Source organism: Diprion similis, chromosome 4, assembly GCF_021155765.1.
Source record: "Diprion similis isolate iyDipSimi1 chromosome 4, iyDipSimi1.1, whole genome shotgun sequence".
In the NCBI taxonomy this organism is placed as follows: domain Eukaryota; kingdom Metazoa; phylum Arthropoda; class Insecta; order Hymenoptera; family Diprionidae; genus Diprion; species Diprion similis.
This window is the reverse complement of record NC_060108.1, coordinates 23051577-23077389: the sequence shown is the minus strand read 5'-3', so window position 1 is coordinate 23077389 and position 25813 is coordinate 23051577. Positions and strand designations below refer to the sequence as shown.

General features: G+C 40.6%; 2 protein-coding genes across 4 annotated transcripts in view; one reads left to right on the top strand and one right to left on the bottom strand.

Moving 5' to 3' along the window:
• The window catches only part of LOC124405114, a 79930-nt gene extending 61941 nt beyond the window's left edge, over nucleotides 1–17989 (top strand). For 2 of the 3 annotated variants that reach the window (XM_046879745.1, XM_046879748.1), the window contains exons 4-7: nucleotides 13327–13509; nucleotides 16031–16223; nucleotides 16323–16633; nucleotides 16775–17989. In XM_046879745.1, the coding sequence (XP_046735701.1) occupies nucleotides 13327–13509; nucleotides 16031–16223; nucleotides 16323–16633; nucleotides 16775–17335 (1248 nt within the window). In that variant the 3' untranslated portion in view covers nucleotides 17336–17989. The remainder of the gene's footprint in view (nucleotides 1–13326; nucleotides 13510–16030; nucleotides 16224–16322; nucleotides 16634–16774) is intronic. The other variant, XM_046879746.1, reaches the window with a different exon arrangement.
• Nucleotides 17990–22189: 4200 nt separating this feature from the next.
• On the bottom strand, nucleotides 22190–25550 carry LOC124405940. The gene is made up of 9 exons (XM_046881210.1): nucleotides 25463–25550; nucleotides 24944–25019; nucleotides 24765–24845; nucleotides 24571–24663; nucleotides 24184–24258; nucleotides 23738–23836; nucleotides 23227–23476; nucleotides 22926–23042; nucleotides 22190–22723 (listed from the first exon to the last, which is right to left on the bottom strand). The coding sequence occupies exons 1-9, from the start codon at nucleotides 25548–25550 to the stop codon at nucleotides 22220–22222; spliced, it is 1383 nt and encodes a 460-aa protein (XP_046737166.1). The 3' UTR covers nucleotides 22190–22219.
• Between the last annotated feature and the right edge of the window lie 263 nt (nucleotides 25551–25813).

The window sequence follows — 25813 nt, the reverse complement described above, 5'->3', positions numbered from 1 at the left end:
ATTTCATGCGGAAATTACTTCCAGGGAGACTCTTTCTCTCTCTGTGTGTGTGTGTGTGTTTGCATATGGTTGTATAGAAAAATTGATATCATCCTGCAGACGACGCGGCTGGATTCGTCCCGATATCTCCTACTCGGAATTTCAAATGTCTTTGCGCGTCGCGTTAGTTTGAGTGATTTCTTTTTTTCGTTCTTTCAGTATAAATATATATACGCGTACATGCATGCATATATGGGTACCTACTTGATTGCAGTTAAAACACGAAATTCTAGTGTTTAATTGTGATAAGAAACCAATTATCGCGTTAATTACAGTACGGACCTTCTACAATTACGTACTTTCAACTCTCTCGACCGCCATTTCTAATCAATTTACAAGAATTATATTTCTGCACACGCATTGACCTTCCAAGTGTCGCTAACCCGGGTTGCTATGCAGCTACGTGTATATACACGCAGCGTCTAACAGTCGGTCGAATCTAACCAAACCACTTCCTCTTTATAGTATGAAACACGCTTGCGAAACCGCGGACTCTAATCTTTCTATATACGCTCAGCGAGCGCGCGAAACAAGGAATTTAATTGCCTGCCTCGAACAGCTCAGCGAGTGAAAAATACGCCCTCCACGAGTATATAGCTAGCTTGCGAAGCGGTCGAGCGATGAAAATTTGCAAAAAAATTCGCCGTACTTTTTGTTTACCAAAATATCTATATGTAGGTATGTGCTTTTTATTTATTTTTTTTAATTTTTTTAATTCATTTTTTCGTCCTAGCAATGATTAATGAAAAGACGCCGCTACCTCTGGCGAATCACCAATTCTATCCTATTCCTATCCTATCCTATTGCCTCTAGTTCGGTGGCCTTCGCTGTGTCACTGACCTATGTTACTGTGCAGACGAGTCTATCAGCAGCCGGTAAAATCTAACCAAACCTCTCCACCTTCTCCCCCTGCTCACGCCTCGCCTCCGGCGATGTTATTCTAAACACACCCAGCCAGACTTCCGTTTCGGATAACCTTGAACTAACACCACATAGACACGCTCATCTACGCGCTATTCACGGTCGTGTCTCGGGCTAGTTCAAGTCTTCTACGTATGTTTGCAGTTTGCACGTACATTCATTCGCCTTGTCGACACCTGGTCCTTTTTCTACTTCACCTATACCTGTACGTTGGTCCTCTATGTACCTTGGTCAGGACAGTGCCATGTTCTTAACCAGTTTACCGTCCACGTAGAAATTTAGTGGGGAAGGACTGGTCTTGGGACGGAAATCCGTCCCCGTTTCGTTTCATGATTTTGGCGACTGACTGGTTTCAATTTACATTTAATTACTACGTATCTTATTCTATTTAGACATTAAAGCGTTGTAGTTGACTAGGCATTTGAGTTGAAGCAGAATTCTCTGTCATCGATGGCTTTGATTGAATACGAAACGACACAAGTCGAATGTCCTGCATTTTTCTCATCAAGGAAATGTATCATTCGTTTTATAAGCTGTCCTACTCATCGAGCTTTTAATTTCAGGCATAAAATCAACCTGGTTTTGTCCTCGTGACCGATTATTCTGTCTCTTAGATTCGATAGCATTCGTAATAATTGTCAGGCATTGAAAAACGATGCCAAGGTTGAATTGTAAAAATTATTTTAGCTGCCGTTTGTCACGCTGTAGGCAAGAACAATCTACACTGTACACCTTGAGGCGAAAATTTGCAATCTGATCTCGCGGCTGGCATACCTAAACCTGCATGTTGTGGCTGATTGATAAAATGGCGAACTGTTGATATCGATAACGACAATAAAAGGGTCGCGTACATTGTATACGCGAACCTTTAAATTTATGGTGTGAAATTTCAATCATCCTGCTTAAGAAATAAATAAAAAATGTCACCAAAAGTAATTTCACGCGAAAGATTTGAACAAAGTCTGCCGAGGTTTTGGTATCTCGGAAGTTACTTGAGACAAGCTCGGTCCGTTTTTTTTTGTTTCCTTGTTCTCGTTTTATTTTCATTTATTTTTTATTCTCATCATACAAAGTCAAGTGGCTTTTGCAAGGATCGTATAATCCTTGGAGAGGATATTGCGACAAATCGCTTAGCTAAGCGTGTGGTGTCATTGTAAATGGAAAGGCTGCAGGATCTCGTTGTTCTGAGAAAAATCTCATCACGATCAAGAAAGTCTTCAATTCTCTTTCGCACTCTGATCAATTCGACACGTCGTATAAACACCGAGAGCGATAGACAGTTTCGTTGCAATTTTATCCTTGAATATTTTACTTGGAATAATATGATACGCATGTTTATTTTTCACATTCACAATCATTGCGTGGAGTGCACTGTTACTTCTTTTTCCATTTCGCAAACCTCGTCGATGTACGTCATCATGTGGGTACATAAACGAGTGATGAAGTAAATATATGATACATATATTGTGAAAAATTATTTCGGTATTGAAAACAATTTTTTTTCAACGCGGTTTCTCTATTTTAATCGTGGGTGACCATGAATCGATATACCACCAATGAATAACAAATAAACAGTGTTTATTGATGTGAAATATTTAAAGCTTAGAATTTTTTCGTATTTTGTTTTTTGTGCATTTTAAACACGGCTAAGTAAATTTTGACCAACTGTCTAGTGCGTTGATTGATCAAAAAATGCACAATATATATATATGCTGAAATTTTGTAAAAAAAAAAAACATGAATTTTCGCCGAAAATTTGGAGGCGCAAATACGTGAGGAAATTTTAAGGCAAGCCCGATGCACTCGCGAAAGATAAATAAAGCAACGCGGAGCAGTGAGACGTTGCAATGCAATTCGCATTCCGCTGCGTTATCGGGTGTGTCTAACACGTAAGTACCTACCACGACGTTTAACGTGGTGGGAGAAGATAAGACTCGGTTGCAGGCTGCGTCTAGTCGTGGCAGGAAGTATTGCAGACGTGTTTAGATTAGCTTCGATAGTTTTATTCTGATACGGCGAGTGTTTGCCACGCAGCCTGCATACCTACCTGTGTACAACGAAGTTGGCAAATATCATTATCGATATACCTACATATAACGTGAGGCGAGGCTTTTGCTAAGCTAGTAAGATACTCTTCGAATACCTTATTCGATGCATTTACAATATTTTATCCACCGATAGCTTTTTGCTCGCTTGCAAGTACTTACGTGAATCATACTCTTCAGCCGGTCCGCAATTAGTTCCCTGATCGGCAATGTCGTGCCGCAGAAACGCGAATCTTCTAAGGCGTGTCCGCGAACCGGTTTCGCTGGTTCAGCTCCTTATTTTACCGCACTACCGAACTTCAAGATCCTCTCATTTATCGAGATAAATCCTACCTCCGCCTAGGCTCGCCTCGATCAGCTTTCGCCTAGGTTTTTTAATACATTCGAGAAGCTTTTGCAGCCTTTTCGATATTCCTAATGCCGATCGCAATACTTTTTTGCATCACATCTGTATCCTTTTTTTTCAACGATGCAGCACTCGTGCTTCTACTCCACTTATTGTTAGAGATTATACGAAACCGTGGGAACATGCATTCAGATTCCGGTCACATTCGTTCGAACAATGCTAATCCGGTACGTCGGATGAAACGCTAATATCGTAGACTCAAATTTGACTTGAATAATGATCAGAGTAAAGTCGGAAACTTATTCGGCAACTGCAGCCACGCGGACGGATGAACCAGTCTTTGGATGTCTCTTGATTTCTCCGCTTCCAAAACCGATCCTTTTTGCGTTGCGTTTTTTTCTTCTTCTTCTTCTTCTTCTCTTCCCTTTTCCTTCTCGTTTCATTATCTCGCGGTGGTGATTCGATGCCGAGACTCGAGCTCTCCTTTTCCTCGCTTCGTCGCCCCTGCGGAGGAGCTCTTTCGAAAAATCTCAACCGTTTTTGGCGGCACTTGGCTTTGTGTTACGTGCGTCTCGTACCTTCATACAGGTTCTCCTAGTCAGGCACGCTCATTGTGGACATTGCTGGCTGAAAAGGGTCTCTTCTCGTTTAGAGAGTTCGCAAAAGACACGTGTTTGCTCTAAGCTGCGGACGTGGTTTGACCGTCTGCAACCTTTGAATGGAAATTTCTAAGTAAATAATACCCACCCGCCTGTATGCGACCAAAAACCGGCTGTAAATAAACCCTCACATTCGCACGTCAGCCACTCGTGAACGTTAACGTAGAAACGCCTGACGCTATTGTGTTTTCGAATTTGCAAATGACGTAGCGATTTTGACGCTCCATGGAGTTCGATCGAAGTTCGAGATACGTATTTATGTATACATACATATATATATTTATATACATGTCCACCGAAATATTCTATGGCATTATAAATTTGAAAAACGAACTGTAGGTACGTTTTGAGCTAGAAATCTGGTGCCTGAAGAAGTCAGAAATATAATTAAGAACGTTTAAATAATATTAAAAAGATATTCTGGGATCATGGAGGAGAATCCTGTCAGTAAAGTATCATACGAAAATCTTTCGTATTGTAAAACAGAGGGAATTTGTAGATAATCGCGAAATGGGGTTCCATGAATTGAAAACATGTTATTAACCTTGTTCTAATGATGCATTTCGAGTTTCGAATCAACTCCTGTAATTTTGTAGCGCTCGATTATCTCGCCGGTTTTTGTGCAAGTAAGTATGTGGATGACTGTTCAAGGTATGTACTAATATTTGAAGGCGATGATTAATCGTCGGCGGTGTTGACTTTATATCCCAGGATTGAATCGGGGAGTTTCATTCTTGACAAACGTGGAACTGTTCCAGAATATTTGTAAGTAATTCAGGAATAATGTGTAGATTAATTTTTTTACCGTTACTGCAAAAAGCTCGCAATTGCAGATATCGTATGTATAATAAACCTAATCGAAATTCTCGGTTATAATCTTATCGAGCCTCGCCTTGCCTCGCCTTGTAGAGATGCTGGGTGTACTCGGTCCTCCATCTTTGCCGATTTTAGTTAAGGTGAAAGGCCTGCTGAAGAATATAGGACACTCGCGAGCAATTCTTGTTGCAAGATTTCTTTGCGCAGGGCAGCATTAAGGACCGAACCGTGGCTCCAGCCCAAAGCCACTATCGCCTTTTGCGCGCTTCTTCCATTCCAACGAGTTTCCAATGACCGATATACCCCTTCACATGTGTAGCTGTAATACGTCGACAATTACGTGGAGCCCAGAATCTCGCCGCCTGGTGAGAACCGGATGAATATTGAGAACTTCAATTTTCACAAATAATCTAGTGAAACACCCCCAACCTCTTCGACCAGACTTATTGCGATTGATATTTTTATCTATAGAGATGAAAAAACTGCTTTTTATACCTGAAAATGAAATTATTGACTTTCAAAGATAAGCCAATTGTTATTCATCTTCTGTCGCACTCAACTGTGAACTGATTCACTTCCATTTCACACCTTTGGACAATTATTTGACTATGATCTATTATATTCATATTCATTTAATTCAGTTTGAGAATGAGATATGAGTTCGAATTTTTTGTTTCGGCAGATCTGAATTACCTCTAATATGATTTAATTTTGACTGGTAATTACGGGATTTGTTTCTTTCGGTAGGCTATACGACCGTCTGGTACAAAAAGCAGCATTAACTTATTGCCGCCTGGGGATAAATAAGTTTGTACGAGGATTGTGCTTGGCAAAGCCGCCTCGCTTGTGAGAGAACGTTTGCAGTGGATATTGCCTGCGGCGTCTAGCGGTGCATTTCTCGTACTACTACGTTGTAAAAATGACGAATAATCATCGATTATTTTTACCTCAGAATCGGTTTTTGTTTCTTACCCCCATGAACGATGCGAATTTATGCGATTAAACTATCAATTATTATCATTGTCTTACTCATCAAGTGCCTACTTGATATAATATGAATATTTTCACCTGAAATTGATAAACATTTTTAATCAAACTATAAATTAATTATAAAAAGACTTTTCTGCCACAAGTTTATGAAATTTTAGTTTTATATTCACCGTTTCAAAAAAATACGGAGAAGTCGATTAATAGATTAATTTTTACCGATTCAATCGAGTCGTGTTGGATTATTTTTTTGGAACCAACTAATCGATACATCGGTTATTTTTAGCTTAGTAGGCATCCGATATTGATGACGACTGTCTTCGTAAAAGTCTAGTTTTTAACGCACGACTAAAAACAAAAAAAAAGGTAGCAAATTTTTTCCCTCATTTCTTCCACATACCTAAGTTTGGCGAATCTCAAGATGAAAAGAGTATACGAATTTATGAAGGCATTATATGTGATCTTCCAAGCACATTTATACCTGTTTTGAATCAGCGTTGAGATCTCCGCTTTGAATTGAGGCTAATTCCGAGTGCCGATGAAGTGTAACGGTGTTAAAAATCAATTTGCAACGGGGGGAAGCATATTTCGGTTCAACAGCAAACATAGTCAAGGATATAAATCATTATCTCTGGATAAATCTTGCCGTGCAGGTTTCCAGCCAAGTTTATAATGCATGCTCGATATATCGATCGGATGATTTCTCGGCGCCTCGAAACGGGGACGATAAGCAGAAAGATCGAATAATCCCTGGCTTTCTTGCACTTATGTCGCTTTTTCAGCTTCCGGGATGCGTGTCCGGCTGATCAAAGGTGGTCAGATAATCGATTCTCTGCGGTGAAGAAAATGAAGTAGGAAATGTGGCTTAATAACATAGAATTAGCAGAGGAAGGACGCGCGGTTCGTGCCCGATATCTTCAGCTCGCACGTTGATATTTGAAAATAGATAAAAACAGAGTAGATAGAGAAGAATTCAAACCTGTGCGAAATTCTCGCAGGTCAAAATTTATAACCGAATTGCAGAAATTTCTCAAATTTATCTCTCTCATCACCTCGATCTTTGAATTTTTTTTTCTCTCTTCTTCTAAAATCTTAGACTCTGAACGTATTTCGTCGAATGAAAAAAACCGTAGTTTTACAAACTATTACATTTTCTTTCACAGTGATTATCTACACAAAGTTCTAATAGAATCGATGAGGAATCTCGGCAAAAGCGTTACGATTCTCTCGGTCCAGCAAGAACGTTATTTCATCTCGAGTGATTTTATTCTTAATATTGCTTTCAGTTTCTCAGCTTCTTCTTTCTGGTCTCCTCTCTCTCGCTCTCTCTCTCGCTCTCTCTCTCTCTCTGAACTTCTCTCCTGCGTACATCACACACACGGCTCTTTTCGGCCGAGGATCTAACAGCTATGGAAGTCGAGGAGCAACGTCCCTCGAACGGTCAGGGTCATCAGCCTCTGGCGCAAAGTTTCGTTGCCGTGTAGCCGTGTGTGCAGTGTGCAGGTCAAAAAAAGATATTCCGGTTGCGTGTCATACAGGTAAAAGGATGTGGCGGTGTTGCGGACCGTCGCGTTGAACGTCGTAGGTTATACGTGTAGGTAGGCAGGTATATTAAATTTTTCGAGGGTGGTGGTGTGAGTAGGTATAATACCACCGCGCACTTAACGCGCCAAAGAGTTCTTTGGCTTTCTTTACCTATTGTATAAGCACGCCGCACAAAGGACCCGGAGGAGCGGAAAAAAAAACGCGAAACGAATCGTGACGATATGAAAAAAACGTTACTGCATCTCCGCAATGATCGTACCTATTGCCTTTTTCATACATAACTATAGCACTTGCGATCGCTTAATGATTCGTGACTCTCTCTCTCTCTCTCTCTCTCTCTCTCCCTCTCTCTCTCTCTTTCTCTCTTTCTCATGCAGGATCAAATTTATCGCTGGGAAAACGACGATGGGAATAGGCAAAAAGCTAATTGCCCCTCACCGTAGGGTGTCGACTCTTTGCAGTGGTTACTCTATGCGTCCTATTTACACACGTTAATAATAAATGTGTGTAGTAAAGTTGAAAAGAGAGAACCATCGTAGCGTCGAATCGCACCTGTAATACGTGATTCTCGATATCGCTACTTACTTGTTAGCCGTGTGCTTTACGTTATGGTAGGCAATAAAAATTGAGTTAACATAATTGACACCTTCATTACAACGCCAATAAACTTGTTGTTCGCTTAATATTACTCTATATGTATACCTAACACTAGTTCATCGCACTTGTCTGATAATTGAGTCAAAATAAGAATTGAAAATTCAGCGAATATCATCAGCGCCGTTTCACGAGGGCTCATAACGCCGCGATAACTAATTTATTAATCAATTAGCCCGCCGTCTTTCTCGTGGGTGGGGAGAAATAAGCCATTCTTACAATTAATCAAATGAGGCTGGGCTGATTCATGATTTCATTGTCAGCCGGTACTATCGTACGTATTAAATACGTTACATGTCTATTTATTTTTTTATACATGTACATTTATATTATACATGTGTATTAGGGTGTGCTTGAGAGAAAAAAAGAACTTTTGATCCTTTATGCTTCTGCCTCGCAAAAACTTTAGTTTTGACAGAAGAATAACATCCTCGCATCGGCCCAGCTCTGTAGCTTAATGGGAAGCTGCCGCTCATTGGATATTTCTAATTATATCCGCCAATTAACGTCTATGACGAATTCTGTCGAAGATAAAAATTTTCAGACTATGAGCATTGTATTTTAAGTTAAAAGAAATTTTTTTTTATTTCACAGTTCCAATTGTTGATGAAATAAAAAATAAAAAAATAATAATCATGAAGATATTATTCAAATCGCAAGATTATTATTATAAATAGAATTGATCTGAATTGTTACGTAGAACACGATGATGCCGGGAAACAGATTTTAACTTAAAATTGTTTATACATATATAATATATATGACACACTCATCATTCAATCTGCGGTTGCGTAATTTCGCACGTTGTGCAAGGACAAGAAACTCATATCTCTAGTATTTATCTGAACCTGTTCCTATAAAAACCCATGACAATAAAAACTTTTAATACGGTATAAATTTTTTTATCCGAAATCCATTATACGGCCGATCGAATCCACGGAATGTATTGCTGTGAAATATTAATAAGCGGGATAATTTTTTGCGAGTCAATTTATTTTTCATACTCATCACGTTCTGTAAATGTACATAATAAAATGGATATCGAGAGCGGTGTAAAACACTTTCATTTTGAAGAGGAATTTCTTCGCAATAAATTCCATTCTACGTCTTGTATTGAATGAGGTAATATATCCGCGTCACGCAAACGCTCGGCTAACTTTTCTACATCCGTCTCTCTCTCTCTCTCACTCTCTCACTCTTTCTCTCGTTCATCGGGCCTTGTCTCTACGTGCTAACCTTGACCGTCTAGCACACAGCTATATCGCCTAGCGTATCTGCACTGTCTAACGAGTGTCTAGTTTCTGTCTGGAGCTAGTCTTCCGTACAGAATACGTATACCGGTTTTTCCTCTAGCCAGTGAAAGGAACGCGCAAACGTTATTCAAACAGGCTTCAAACCGGTCAAGGTCTCGCATAGCAAAATATCGCTGATCACCTACCCTCCGTTATCTATAACGTGTATGAAATCTGCACGGATTTCTTTTTGTTGCAAATTATGAGAAAAAATTACGAAAATAATGCATCACATTTCGTCAAAGTTGAAAACATTTTTTAAACAGTAATTTATTAGCAACTTCAACAAAGTTGTTAAGAATCATTACTCAGCAAAATCACTGAGATATCAAAATAATAACTTTAAAAGAAAAATATCGTGAGACGAAATGGGAAAATTAAAACTGACGTAGGTAGGTAGGTACTGTGTTTCTTCTACAATTCAGTTGGCACTATTTGACATTCATTCCGGTGCTCTGCGCCAAACGCGAATGTATAACGTCCATACTAAATAGGGTTGTAAAACTTTTTTATTCTAGATTTTTTTCTGTCCCCTCTTTCATTATTTTTTTACCTCTTTTCTTTATTACTGTGAAGATAGTTTCTTGCCCGCAAAGAAAGGTGCTCGACTCACTGATATTCAATCGTCTAGCTAGACAACTCTCGGCTAGATCGATTAGTCAGCCTACATTTACGTTGAATAATATTAACATACTCCCTGCATATCTGTACATAATGCAATATGAATAAATACTTAGGGTTACGGGTTTCTGTGCGAAATTAATACGAAATTCATTAATAACAAAAGTTGATAGCCGTAACTATTAGCTCGTTAGCAGTTAATGATACCTATGCCGAATGACCCTCAGTAATGTGCTGACTGCAGTATTTAACACTCGATACAACGCGTGGAACAAATTGAATGGTGTACGAAACGTTTCATGCGCAGAGCTAATCGTTTTTTTTTTTTTTTCGTATTAAACTTTAGAGAAATTTATCACACCAACTTCAACTCAAGATGAAAAGAATATATTTCACAGAAGAATATCTTCATAAAAATATTTCTCCATCAACGATTGCGGGATAAAAAGAAACAAATTGCAAATTTCGCAAAGTGTTTTTTTAATATTCTTTATATACGAAGAGTTACCTTCATCCTGGGATTCTGATTTTTAGTTTGAACTCTGTTTTTTCGAAACGACAGAGGCTGTGGTTTGGAGGGTTGCGCTTCACAAGCTCGACTTGGGTGAAGAAATTTATTCGAAGTTCACAGCTGCTTCTTACGCAAAGAAATATCGCGGTTACGACGATTCTCATTATGCGGATACCGGATTCCCTGGACGACGGTTTCCTCGGTCATAACTGCGCGGGGTACCTACTTTAGCCGGTTTCCGGGGAAGGGTGGGTGAGAGGGAGGAACGCTTCTCATGAATAGAACAGCTCACGCCTTGAATTACGGAGGAAAAGGTATAAGTTGTAATATAAGATTGTCGACGAAGAGACTGCCGAAACAATCCGACATATTGGTATCGTTGTTTGCGAAGAACAATTTCATTTCCGCTGGCGGTGTCGCAAGACGTAATTTGCAGGATTGAACCGCCCTCTGAATCTCCGTAAACCATCCGGGATAGGTCTGTAGGTATAGATAGATTCGATTACGCCGTGTTATATATATGTACCGGCGACAGGAAAGAAAATGGAAACCTGCAACGAAGTATCGAGAACTAGTCCGACGACATTAGCCGCACCCCGCAGACATTTCCAAGTATCGAGTAAACTTTTTCTTGAATTGCCAATTCCACGTTTCGCCATCTATCAGCATCGATCGTATCAAGATCAAACTTTAAATATAGGCAAGTTGACTGACCCGAGCTTTCCTATTTTTTTTTTTTCATTCTTTGTTCTAAATTTTTTCGCCTATTTTATTCCACTCAACGCTATTGGTGGAAAGAAAAATTTCTTCATTTACTATGAATCGTGTACTTGACAGGCGTAATGTGGGTTGCGAAGGACGTGCAATTTTCTAAAACGCTGTGTCGTTTAACCGCATTTGTTCGATTTGAAAAGCTTTTTCTTTCTTTTTATGCTCTGCTTACCTTTCTGCAAATCTACGTATAACAGAAAATAGAATATAGGATAAATTTCGATACATTCTCACGATAATGGAAACTGAATATCGTGCTGTTGAAAATAATCGGTGAATATATTTCACCTTTGAAAAGAATAAATCGGTTTTATCAACGAGGTGAAAAACATTTTTCGAGACTTATCAACGCTTTGGAGTTTTTACTGTCCTTCTATATGTGCATATTTCCGGGGATAAAAAAAACTCGTCAAATTTTATACCTGCTGATAAATTAGTAAGTTCTTCCCTAACAATGTATTGTTGAAAACTCGCAGCCTGATGGGCATGCGGTTTCGAGCCGACGAAATAAGTGCGCTTCACGAGTAGGTAAAGTTTTTAATGAAGTTTCTCTCGGAGTCCGGGAAGTTTGCTGATTTCATGTACCGTGCGGCTAACAATATTCATACCGTACGCTGCGAAAGTCGTTGAAGTTTATATTTGCAAATTGTTATCACAACGATGTACGAATTTAGATTTAATATACGCGATTGACAAAATAAGGAATTAATTATTTTCGGTGTAGAAGTTAGGCTATGAGATTAAGTAAAAATAACAGTAAAAAAAAAAATAAATTAAAAAAAAATTTGGGGCTTGAAATTCAAATTTCTTACGCGAGATTTTTATTACGTCGTTGAAACTCTGAGAGGAAAAAATGAGGAAGCTGCTTTTGTTCTTGAGATCTTCCAGCTGTGCACCAGCGGTGTCTTCTTTGGTGGAATAGCACGCAATTCCGCCAGACTGCATTTTGCCACTGACTGAAAATATGTCCGTACACAGCTGCACCATATAAGAGAGCCGAGATTGGAAAACACGGAAGTAACACTTGGTGGAGAAGAGAAGAAAAACGTTGAGCTTTGTTCTTACGTATTTTCATGTATCCCCGCTACTTCCCCTTTCTCGTATGTAAGAGAGGGAAAAAGTATATAAGTACTTGGTTTCGTTGGTCAACTAGAGAGAAAAAAACCCAAAGAAAAATAAACAATCAGTTGCAAGATGATGAAAATAGAAAAATGTGCCAAACGATCTCACGACCATCAAAATAAGGTGTAAAATTTAATTCGATTGGGTCATGAAGGGAGCGGAAAACTTTTAGCTTTTCCTCAGCCGCAGGTTTTTTTTCACACTTAATTCTCCCTCGAACACCCGAGCAAGTGTATAACCGTGATGAAAAGTTTGTTCTTTTATCTTAGAAAAACTCGGCATTTCTTTGATAAATCACATAATGGATACGAGGCGCGCATACGTCGATGTATATCTATATACGTATGTATGCGTATTTACTTATTTCTGCAAATATATACGACGCGTTATTCTCTCCCCGAGGCGAGTGACTTTATCTCGGCGTGCCTTTTATACCCTCTTCTTGACTAACCCCTGGACTCGTGCTTCTCGCCTGCAGGTCTCGGGTCGTGCCAGAAACAGGCTACGGTAAAGAAGCCAATAATTTTCTGAACAAATAGTCAAGTTTGTTAACTTAGGCTGTGCGGAGAGACGGGTATTTCGGCAAGATGCCACCAGCTTCCTCGGCTGCGGAGCCTCGTTTTTTTCTTATCCTTTTATAACTTCAGTTCCATCCTGCAGCACTGTTCGGAGATCGATGAAGATCCGCTCTTGGATTCCAAGTGTTTACTCGCTGTTCACTCCACTGTATATCGTACGAAGGAACAGCACTGAGTCTCGCGTTCTTACGACGAGAGAAAAGGAAATACGTATCTCTCCGTTTTATCTTTTCTTGTTCAACGAGTCGTGCTCGTGCGAAAATCTTCCAAATTCAATAATCCTGTAACGAAATTAGGTCTACAATAGGCCTGCTCTGATTATACAGAAAAAAAACGAGACTGGCTGCAGTCCGTAACGATTTTTCAACGAATTTATCTAACTCGCTAATCTTTTCTTTCTCTATTTCTTTTGTTTTTAGCTGGTCAATGGAATTGACGGAAATAGATACATCTGCGAGACAGAAGTGATGGAGGAAGTTGCTCTGACCGGAAACACGGAGTATACGTCACCAGGGAATCACACGAGCAAAAACGCTAACGGAAACATCATTACTCTGACTCTGAAGAACAACCATTTGATCGTAGAAACGGAGGAAAGAGGGGTAAGAAATCACATACGAAGGCGGATGCTTTTTCCCTCGGACGCCGCGAACTCTCTTGATGGTCCTGAATTGCATTTTCTTCCACGTATAGAGCAAAGTTTCAAAAACGAAGGCTAGGCTTCCGGTGTAAAACGGCACGTAGTTTCTCGACCGGTGCTGCCTAAGCTGACCTAATCCAATATCACGCGTGTCAATTCACCTTTGACACCGGTCGGACAAGCTCACACTTATTGGACTCCATTCAGGCGAGAAAAGGCAAAGGGCAACCAGCAACCAATTTCCCGAGGCAACGTTCGATGCGTTAGAGAACTACACCATCCACCAAGGGTTGTCTGTATTAAACCGTGGAGGAAAATCATTCGTTCCCTTAACCTTACGCCCTTGGAAGAGGTCGGGACAATCAAACGTCGGAACGGTTTAGTCGAAAATGGAGGCTCTCGCACAGTGAAGGTTTCTCATTTGCCCGCAACTGCTTCTCTGATCAAGTATTCACAGCGAAACGTCAAGTCTCCAGAGACAAACGTACGTGTGTTTACTCAATTTTCTACTCTCACCGCCTCTTCAGCAGCGTCAGATAACTCGAGAAATTTCGCCTTTTTCACTCTTCAATCTTGAACCCATCCTCGCATAAATGCAGAAACGTCGCTCGTCGTCTCAACTGCTTTTCGAACCACGTAAAAATTGTCACAAGCACAGCAGAGCGTTGGAGCGCTGCTTAACGTTGTCTCTCAATGTATTTCCGACCCGGATTGTCGAAAGCTGTCACCATTCTCAGGAATTACATGGGACTTGTCACCGCTTGTCAAGAATCATTAACCCCGTCGTAACCCCAAATTTCTTACCCTAATCTCATTCCCCCGTTACCGCCAGCAGGGTTGGATCCTCGGCACAAAACTGTGGCGAGGCTGATAGCCCGACATTGCGTGGGATGTTGCACTAATGAAACTCCTGATAGAGCCTAACGGGAAGTAGAGGTACCACTAAACGAGCATTTTCCTCGAATTTCCGACGAGTTTTTTTCACCTCCAGGCTGTTATCCAGCTCAGATATTTACATAATAATTTACTTGCCTACACATACCTAGTAATAACGTAGTGCCTTCTAAGGAACAGGGTGCTCGGAACGAGGGTCGATCAAGACCCCATCAGGTATTTACTTCCCGGTAGTAAACCGCCACCGACTTCCGGGTTCGTTGGACGGTCCAAGTGAACACCGTCTCCTCATCTCGATGAGGTTGCCAAGTTACCAGATCAAGACGTTTTCACGGGGACGTCGGTAACACGGTTAATCATTGCAAGCAAATTAGCTGACAATTATTTGGTGCAGCAGCGCCTGTAGGCCACTGGAGTGAAGAGACCGAATCGATCAGTGACAAGGCATTGTCATCGGGGGTACAAAGCTCGTTGTCAAAGGTATCCTTCGATGTCCACTTGACAGGACTACATAACGACACTCTACTGTGTGTCTGGTGTCTCTTACCGCGGGATTCGAGTTATGTACCTACTGCTGTCATGACACGATGCACAGAGAAGCTGCAAGATCTGTCCGACACTTGAAATTCCGACCAACTCATCATGCGATACTTTAGATCCCATCACTTTATAATTACTGTCGTTTTGAAAATGCTCGTCTATCGCGAAATCGAAGGATTGTCGATGAGCTTTTGTATTCCCAGTGGTTAATTTTTACCCATATTGATGTGGTTGATAGGCGATTATCATCTTAGATGGCGTTTTCATCTTAGTCACCAGTCACAAGCTACCACAAATTCTTGCACGAATTTGGACCTTCGTTGTCGCCCATTTGAAACAATGAACAGCTTAATTAGGTTTCACAGGGTTCAGCTTTTGTGCAAACCTGATTAATGATTAAAATCTGTTCAAACTTTCGTAGTTACATGTGCCTACACATACCGTCCCTGGAGCCACACCTGCACAAATAGACAGGCGCCCGAGTTTACAGTTTGTAATTGCTCTAACTGAATGACACTCGGCCGTGAGTTCAAAGGAAACTCGATTAGCTCGACGGATCTTGGAAGAAATTGCTTCTACTTCACGAGAAAACGGCTTTTGCTACGTTCCGCAACCTCTTCCACGGTGATAATCACATAAGACGCAGTGTCGCCGCGTGAATCGTTTGACTTTTGAGTACAGACGAGTATCGGTAGCTTCCAGAGAGCCGTCAATTCTCGGGCTGAAATTCGTGTACCTACCGTAGTGTAAAATTTTATGCGACATTCATATGACGAACACGAATCTCTCCAACGCCACGATGTCCTGCCGAAGATAAGTTATGATATCTTTCTGTGACGGCGTGAACTTTTATTCGCTCGACTCCGGGCGATAAGCGTAACGTCATTACCGCTTACGAGCTTCTAACGACTTCGAGATACCCTACATTCGCCACCGAAGTTCGAAGATGTGCGCCAGGACACGTGGAAAAATGATCCAGCTGACGAGTAGTTCTTCCATACCTGCGCGTCTCTTCATCTCTATAATTCTTGACTCCGACACATTTTCAGCTCACGATGGAAGACACCAATAATCACAAGTACAACGACGGTGGATGCTCGTTTATCGTCGAGGTCCAACCCGAATACCAGAGCGACGAAGCCGATGCGAACAAGGGATCGGCCGACGACGTCAGACCCACCGTCACCGATCAGCAGGCTCTTGTCCACCGAGAAGAAGCTGCTGACGATCATAACAATGCTGGTAAGTTCATGGAAATCCACGTGACTTCCGTAGTCTGCAGTGCCTAGTCGGGAACAACGACTCTTACGACTATCGCAAAATGCAATTGGTGATTTACAGATTTCGAGAACACGAAGATCTTCGGGAGCACAAACACCGGCTTGTCCCAATCCGACTTGTCGGTATCGAGTCCTGGATCAGCGAACCCGAGTTACTGTTACGGGAACCAGCTGGAGTACCAATCAGGTCACTTTGGGTATCCGGTCTACGCGGGTTACGAGACAGACGATCCTACCAACAGGTCTGCCGGGGAATTGGAGGGCGGCTCGAAGTGGGTGGAGTTCGAGAAATCCCCGGACGTGGACAAGACTTTGGTTGACGAACCGAAGTCAACGAGCTTTGATAAGAACGGGGAGTTCGAGGAGCACACCGTGAGTGCACTGGTCGGAATAATTTCATTGAAATATTCAGAAGCTTCTGACCTCGTTTAGCACGGATCGGCTACCGTGGTGGTAAACTGGCGAAACGATCAATACCTACTTGGTTCCCTAAATTTACACCTCTCGTTCCAGGTACAGACGATACTGGAGAAACAAACCCACGTCGAGTGCTCGACGGACTCGACGAGCTCGTCGATAGAGCACCAGGACTCGACGGACGCGAGCAACTCGACGGACACGGTTAAGTCGAACCCGAATTTACAAGTGAACGGCTCGACCCCGAACAAGCTTGAGTTAATGGAGCAAAAGGCGTTGTCGATAGAGTTTTGCAGGCCGGAAACAACGAAGCCGGTTATAACCGGGGCTCTCCTCAAGGAGGATACCCAGGAGGACACCTTCCAGGAACAGCAGCGCAAGCTGGGGAACGGCACCCTGACACCCGACCACAAGAAGGAGGAACCACCGAAAGAACATCGGGCCGAAAGTACCGCGACCTTCATCCCCTCCCACAGACGATCGGGGAGCATACCACCCCGGCTGATCGAGGAGAACCTGGAATTGGAGAGGAAGAAGTCCCTCGATATATATAGCCAGATAAAAACCACGACAAAGAACATGCTGCCCGGTCTAAGTCCGAAGTTCGAAATATTGAAGAACGAGGTAAGTCCGATCGAGGAGAAAAGAGAGAGTTAATATCAAGGTGGTGGTTGGAAAGGGCTGACCGCCCATGGTGGCGGTGATACGCGTAGTTCTTAAGGGTGGCGTTTTAGAGGTTTAGGTAGCCAGAATAGCGGGTACGCGGTGAAACGCTCCTCTGCTCAGACAGAGACTAGACGCTCAAGAGCTGGGAGCGGAGTAACCCAAAAGGGAGCAATCGAGGGAATTCGGGACGAGTGGACCAGGTGGAATGGGAGCTTTTTGAAAGGCCGCAGGTACCTCGCGTACGTCTAGGGTTTAACGACGCCGGGCGTTAAATCTGCGGTTCGTCATAACTCCGGCGAAATCAGGTGAAACGTTAGGACGCGGTGCCACAGGGCACTAGATTAGTCAAATCTTGGGAAAATGCATTCAGCCAGCGACGAGCGGCGAAAGCACGGAGCTTTAAACTGGCCTCGACAATGCAGCCTAATGACCACCCTCCCTCCCTCCCTTCCTTTCTTCTTCTCTTCTTCTCTTCTTCTCTTCTTCTCTGATTCTCTCATTCTCTCGTCGAGGTAGTTCCACACACCCAGCCTTTTGCGGTAGCCTTGCGAGTCGGAAGAGTCTGTGGACACCGGCCAGAACAATTGGCTGCTAACGAACCCGCCGCGCCCCGACAGCCAAGCTTTGGCCATGTCGTCGTCTCGTGCTTGCATCGCACCATTCGCACCGTGCGGCGCGTTCTATTACGCTGTTAAATTGTGTGTGCATAAGTGAGAAGCTTTGCTCTCTTGGCAGTACCTGCGGTATTCATTTTTTTTTTTTTTTTTTTTTGTGCAGTTTTTAATTTAATTTAATTTTTTTTTTTTTTCATCGTCTCTTCTCCTTTCTTTTTTAATGCCTCAATTACTGCGGGAGACCATTTCGTCGGGACGTAATGGTGGACGGGGGTACAATTGAAACGTGCAGGTCTATGAGGGATATAACGACTGACTAATTTATTTAAAAAGGTTGTATGGTGGGTACCTACTGGGATCTGGAATATTGCAACGTCGCTAACGAATATGGCGCCGATAACGATTATCAGCTGATCGTTGTAGACGAATGTAATTGCACGAAAAAGCTCGCGCAAGCTGCTCAACTTTTATTTTACCGTATTGAATTATTAATGTCTGTTGGGAGGGCTCTGAAGACTTACATGAATCATTGAATTATACGACTGCTTTTAGTAATCGTATATACATACATATTATACATATATTATTTGATACCAGTTGGCGACTCACGATGTATCGGATTCTGTGTCGGCATTCTCGTGAACGATGATCGAAAATACATTTTCATTGTTTCTTGTTTTGTTTTTTTTTTTGTTTTTTTTTTCACTATACAATTAGCGAAGGAAAAAAATGTGACTTTTTCACGAAATGAAAGAATAAGCTCCGTGAATGAAAAATAGAACAAAGAACGATATTGATATATGGAACAAAAAATAATAAGAGTAATAATAATAAGAGGGAAGTAAAGAAAAGACATGAATTAATATTAGCAAAAACTTTTAATACACGTAATATGTAAGAATAGTTTTTTGCTTTTACTTGGAGTAATTTTAAATACCTATAATAATTATAGGAATGTTGCACCAATGTTAGAATTTTATAGCACGATCAAAACCGGTGGATGGTATATATATATATATATACATATAATACAAGCGTCTGTATAATAGCAGGTTATACGACGGAATATTTATATTGTTATGTGTAAACCAGTGACTTTAGATTGCAGTATCTAAAAGTAATAGGTATACATGTTATATCTCTAGTAAGTAAGAACTGTGACTAAAAATATAACTAATCAGTATTAATTAAAGTTGATATTATACTCCTAACTGCTAAGATCGATATTATATTAAAATTCTTAAGCAGGCTTAAGGTCACACGACGTGGATTCTAGTGCCAAAATAGTTCCTTAAGATTTTTAAACATAAAACATTATACGTAATATAAATTATTATTATTATTATTATTGCTGTTATTATCTATGATTACAGCATTGAATAGCGATATGATTATATAATAATCTACATTCTAATACCGCATAAGTTGCCGGCTAAATACTATATGTTATCGAAGTTTCAAATTTTATACACTTGCGTTGAAAGATTAGTAACGTTATTATCGCTGTTATTCATGTATAATTATTATTATTGTGAAATATTGCCACAAGTACGTCTATACGCATATTATAGTCAAGGGGCTCGGTGATGACAATTGCATTCGAACAATTATAAAGAAGAACTGCTCATAATATCGAATCGCCATTTCCGCGGAATTGACCATAAATCATGAATACAATAATTTAGTTTTGCTCATCGCACGATGGAAGATTGCTCAGCATTGCAAAAATCGCTCAAAATGTATCCAAGACTCGTACGGGTATTGTGATATCCTTGATTCACAATCGGGGATGGATGAATTTCACTATACGAAGGTTAAAGTAACGTTTGCATTTCACTTTGTTCACCTTGCACATACCGTTAGCAGAATTCGTTTATAAAATACATATACAAATATATCTCTGTTTATACGAATAATATTCATATACACTATACCTAATTATTATTATCTCGTAGTATGTAAAACTAAAAGATATTATGTCTACTCTGTGTTTAAATGTAAACTGTAAAATACAATTTTAGGTGTAGAACTGAGTGTGTGGCGGTCGCTGCATCCGCGAAGGAACTTTAGAACGGACCTTGGGTATCAGTGCTAAATCGTGAGAGATGGCAGGCGGCTGTAGATTTTATATTGCATAGCTTGCCCTAGTCGAGTGATAAGTATTATTTTTTCGAATCGCGCGAAATTCTCAATCACTTCTGGGTATCGTTAATTTATTTAAAACATCTTCAACGCGCATCCCTTCAACTCAGCATCATAAGTCACGTGATTGAAATAAAAATGTTATACCTTCTACCGTCTATACGTATTCCAACATACGAATATACCCGCGAAAGTTTCACTTTAAAATAAAAGTGTGTTTATTTGCTATCGGCATGGAAACACATTTTTCAAGGAAATATCCATGATTTTTTATTCCGACTGTGGTTAATTTTCATTGAATTCCGATCATTGACTAAGGGCATCATAAAAAAGTAGAAAATAAAATTGTGTCAGCTACGATCACAGTCCGCGTAGGTAGACGTAAATTGCACAATTGCGGTATTATATCTGTAATGGGAATGTTGTAATATTTAAAAAGTGCTGTACAGGCGAGGAAAGGGAGGAAAAGAAGAAGAAAAATTCACGTGTACAACCCTATCGTGGAAAATATCCACATACACGGGTATACATACATATACAGGCATATAGACGTAGGGTAATGATTAAGGTTCATCATTTAACCGGGTAATCTTAGTATGTAAACTAAGTCTTACGCAACGGAGTCTTAACCACTCCATCACTCAGCCGTTCCATATGATCAATTAATTATAATCTTATTGGGTATCTTAGTGGGTAATATTAGGGAAGTTTACCACCCTGCGTACCCCGCAAGGGTTGAGCCGTTGAGAAGCCCTTGACGGGATATTAGGGCGGTAAGACGCTCGAGTATCGACGTATCGCATCGTTAGGTACTAAACTCAGAAAGTCTACCTGGAAACAGGATTCGATTTTCGATTATTCGTCATTCGTCATGACGATCGGTTTCTTTGTCTATCGATCGATTTGACGAGTTACAGTTTTGGAAACTGAAGTTCACAAGTATTTCATTGGTCATCTATGCATCGGTCAAAAACAGCGAAGCTATATGCTCCGGGAAATCTTACTATTAGTTAGTAAGAAATCAAGTTTCCGATATATTTGGGATTGTTATGCACTTTGCCAATCAATTTTACGCGTGTGTATGCGACGGTGGAACACGATCTCAAAAATATCGTTAACGTTTACATTTTAACGTATATTTATAAATTATGCAGCTTGAATAGCTGTATATATATATATATATATATATATATATATATATAATACGTTTCAATTTTTTAAAACATTTGTGCAATATCGGAATTTTTTTTTTTTTTTTTTGCTGTTCAGGGTTACCCTAGTTTCGATTTGTGTTGGGTTGCTTTTTCTATTCTTCGTTTTCTGAAAAAACGTGACAAGGTATGGATCGAAACTCGAAAGTAACATTGTTGTCGTGCTATTACTATAAATATAAATATAGGGGGAAATAAAAAGTAAACATTCATTTCTGCTATTTCCAAAAGTATACCATATTATACATGTCAATTTATTTTGCAAAATAAATGACTAAATATCAGTATAACGTTAACCGCCCTCCATCTTCATATCTCATCGTCATTCATCCAACACGACGAGGTAAGTAAGTGCATGTAAAGTAAGTTTATTTCCTTCGCTGTTTCCTTAATTATCAAGAAAAGATGATACATTATGGATAGGAGTATAAAACTATCCTTAATTTTCTGAAAAAATAATTAATAAGGTTTTTATTTGAATTCCTTCAGCTCACTTTGATGACTCAAAAACCATTGGATATCTGCCCTTATTTTATCGTACCGGAAGTTCAGCATTTGCATCTGTAACTGGCCGAAATTTTTTTACCAAAGAGGATTTACCAGGTGAAAAGTATTAGGTATGTCCCCGTTAAATGTAAACTTACGTCCCATTCAATTTGCCGATAGAAATATTTCATTTTCAGTCATACTTCGATTGAAGCCTAATTTTCTAAGTCTTTCCAAAAGTTCTGTACTCATACAATTTATAATTTACATTATTTATTATTTTTCTCCGACTTCCCTTGCAGCCATTTACCCTCGGGGTATTTAACGCAGTCTTGGAAACAAAAACATATAAAAGGAAAAGGTAAAAACGAAGGTTATTGAGCCGCCTTAAAATAGTTACTTGAAAAGAAAAAAAAATTTATTCACGTATCGAGCTCATCGATGAAAGCCGAGTGTAAAATGCTAAATATTTTGAGCTCAGCGTCGGCTCGTTTTCTCGGGTTGGTTATCTTCTTTAATTTTTTCGCAACAATTTGGCCGAATAGATCCTCCTCGGAAGTCCGAACCGGAATTTCCTTGGCGACTTCATTCGAGCTCTCGGCCTTCCGGGGTTTTTCACCTTCCTCGTCCGTTTTCCCGCTTCTCTTTTGGTGCAAGGTCGACGTCGCCGAGCTGATAACCGGCAGACTAGATCCGTCGTCCTCGTCCTCTTTGTCGTCGGGAAAATCGGACGTCATCTCACTTTCCGTGTCCAGAAACACCATTTCCGTTTTAACGTCCGATGGGGTTGGCCGTTTTTTCACCGTGGACAACGGATCCTCCGTATTGGCCTCCTTGTCCTCAAACTCATCGTACTTCTCGTCATTTTCAACGAAGCAATCTTCGGACAGACTGGCTTGATCCTCGTAATTGACCTGAGACAGTGGCTAAGCGCAAACGGTATCAGGATCCATAAAATTTCGGTATTAACTATCTTAATTATATGGTCCTACGAGAAAAACTCGCGTTCAAAAATCGCACAAGGTCAGTAGCCGTCTGCAAGTATCGTGTGTGAGTTTAGGTGGATTAACACAGCTGGACAAACATTTTTTTACACAGTAATATTATACATCTAGGTATGTTATGTACCTCGAAACTTTTGTTCTCCGACGACGATTCGGTTTCACGTCTGCCGTATATTTCACGACGGTTGTGACCTCTCACAAATTTTATGTGATCCATGAACCAAAGGGTCGATAAGTGAAACTGTTGAAAATATATTGTACACTGTGTTAAGAATTTGCAACTCTACAATCTCACAATGGATGTAAAGTAATCACGGAATTAACGTTAATACGAGTACTAAAAAATTTTTGGTCCTTTTTACACGGAAAAGAACTCGAACTGCGTATGAAATTGGTGGGGAAAATATTAGAAAGCTTTTCCATACCTTTCCACTTTCGGCGCATTTTTTCTCTTTCGACAACTCGGCGTGATACTGAGTCCTCAAAATGTTGAATTTCAATTTGACGTCCATCGCGGTCGTTTGAGGTCTTACTTTGCATAAAATATCCGCGATTTCCTTGAGGGCCTGTTCACGCGCGAACTTGTTGCGGTAGTTTACGTTCTTCATGTCGTAAAGGAACTCCCGTTTTTTATACTCGTGCAATAGTATCGTCAATTCCGGTGGGGTCCAGATTCTGGGATTAAAAAATTTAATTTACGGGGTTGAAATTTACGCTCACCCCTTCTATTCCAGATTTTTTTTCCCCGTTGAAACTAACCGTTACGACTAAATTGTCCATGGCTTGAGGCGCTTCGAAAAAGCTCCCCTAATTACTAGGCTGGTAATTGGGATTTGAAAACGTCTGCTGGGAATTTGCAGAATCGATAAACGTCCCCTTACCCCTAAACGACAAGGGAGAGTTCGGAGCCACAAGGGTTACGACGAAGAACCTTACCTGCTGCCGATAAGTCCGACTTCTTCCGCCTGCTTAAATGATTGTGGACCTCTTTTCTGGTGTTTTACACTCGTGTTAGCGTTCTTCTCCATCGTTTGTCTATAAAAATTTTTAAACAGAAAAATGAAAGTTAACGAGCGTTTATGGGGAGAGAAGATTCTTATTGTGATTATAAGAATTTGCCTATTTGATCATTTTCGTCGTGTTGCAGGCAATCAGTCGACGGTGAAATAAAACTGGCTCGTCTAACGGTATTGATAAACAAATATAAAATATTACCAAGAAGAACAATCTGTTAATTTTTAGGTGGATTTCAATCTCGTTTTTGTCGTTTTTCTATTTTATCATTCCACTTATATCCGGTAGTAAGTAAAGAGAATGAAATACGACTTCATCGTTGAGCGAAAGTAGCCTGAGTGAATTTCCGCAAACTGTGAGGTACTCACGATTTCGGTTCCAAGTTAACCTCTTCGTTGGCAAAAAATTCAGTGACGGGAAATATTTGATATATGGGGATCCAATTTTAGTAAAAATTGATAGTTTTCGTGGTCCAAAAATATTATGGATCACTTCCCAAGTCCGTAAAGTCAAACGAGTACACAATAATTATACGGAATGAGCAAGTTGTAGGATATTCTCGTGCAACATACTCTCACGTGTGAAAGTTATTGGGCGAATATTGCGCCATCCACGGAATATTGTGGAACAATATTTCCCTCGAGGAATAAGAGTAGAGAACCTGAACCGCTTGAAGGGCTGACATCTGTTGACCAAAAGTCGAAATACTCCGGAACCCTCCGCTTTCTATAAATTTTTCCACTTTGGTAACTCACCCTCGAATGGCTAAACTTCCCCCCACAATTTCGAGGGTCGTGCTACCCTTACTGTCAGCGGATAAAATAAAAGCTCGCGCATCGTCGTGGCGTCTTGAAAAAAAAAAGAATTTAGTGAATTTAAAAGGGTGATTTGATTCGATCGTCATTCGATAGAAAAGACAAAAAACTAAACTTAAATTTTCGAAGGAGACAGCTTCCTTAGAAATTTCTTTAGATCGGTTGAGCTTATAACGTAAAATTTATCCCTTTTTGTCCCTCGCGATGTTACAATACTGCAAACAAGTTATCGACGAAAGAGAAGGCGGCGGAATATTTCAAAATCCTGTCGCGGATTTTCGAGTGCGTGACATCTGACGGTTCGTTTTTTCACCAAACATGCAAGGGTGGAAATATATTTCCCGCGGCTACCGACCCCTGGTGCGGAACGGCTCTGTCAGGAAATATCACTGAATTATGCATGCGCGTTTTTAATTCGGTAATCAATAGTAAAAACCCGCCCCCCCCCCCCTTCTCTCTCTCGCTGTCTCTCTATCTCTCTCTCTCGTTCTCCCTCCCTTCCCCGGATTCTGTCGCCCAGTTTTACGTACACGGATATACAAAAGGGAGGGGCTCGAAGGCTCTTCCGGAACCTACCCTAGCCGGGTGTATAAATACATCTCGAGTTTTTTTCACGTTCCGGGAATCTCGCGTACTCTGTCTCTTATCTCATTTCTGAGAATCGTGGAAAATCTGATCCTCTTTTTACTTTGCCATGAGAAATTTTTCGAAATTCATCGCACGTTTATTACAAATTCACCCACACATTTCGCAGTGCTATATTTACAGCGAAAATCTTTGTATATTCGGTGATAATCAGTCGCAGGTTAATTGTAGAATTCTGCCTACGAACGATTCAATTCTCGCAAATATTTTTCCCCATTCTGCATGTTCACTTCATTCTCCGGCATGAGCAGTGATCGATAATAATTGGCATTCATCGTATTGAAGCGGATCATTCGTTGCGGGAATAAGAATAACAAGGAACTTGAAACTCTACGAGCATAGAAATACACACGATCGTATTACTGCGCAGCAATTAGCATCGCCGACTCGACGTATACGTGTCATTTATTTCTTAGTATACCGGGTAAAATCGTAATCGGAGATGAATGAGGCGAGGCAAACGTCACATGCTTCACGCTTTGTTTCGTACCATCGCTCGCGTTTTCATTTTTCAGGCTCACCTACGCTTTCGCGTTGA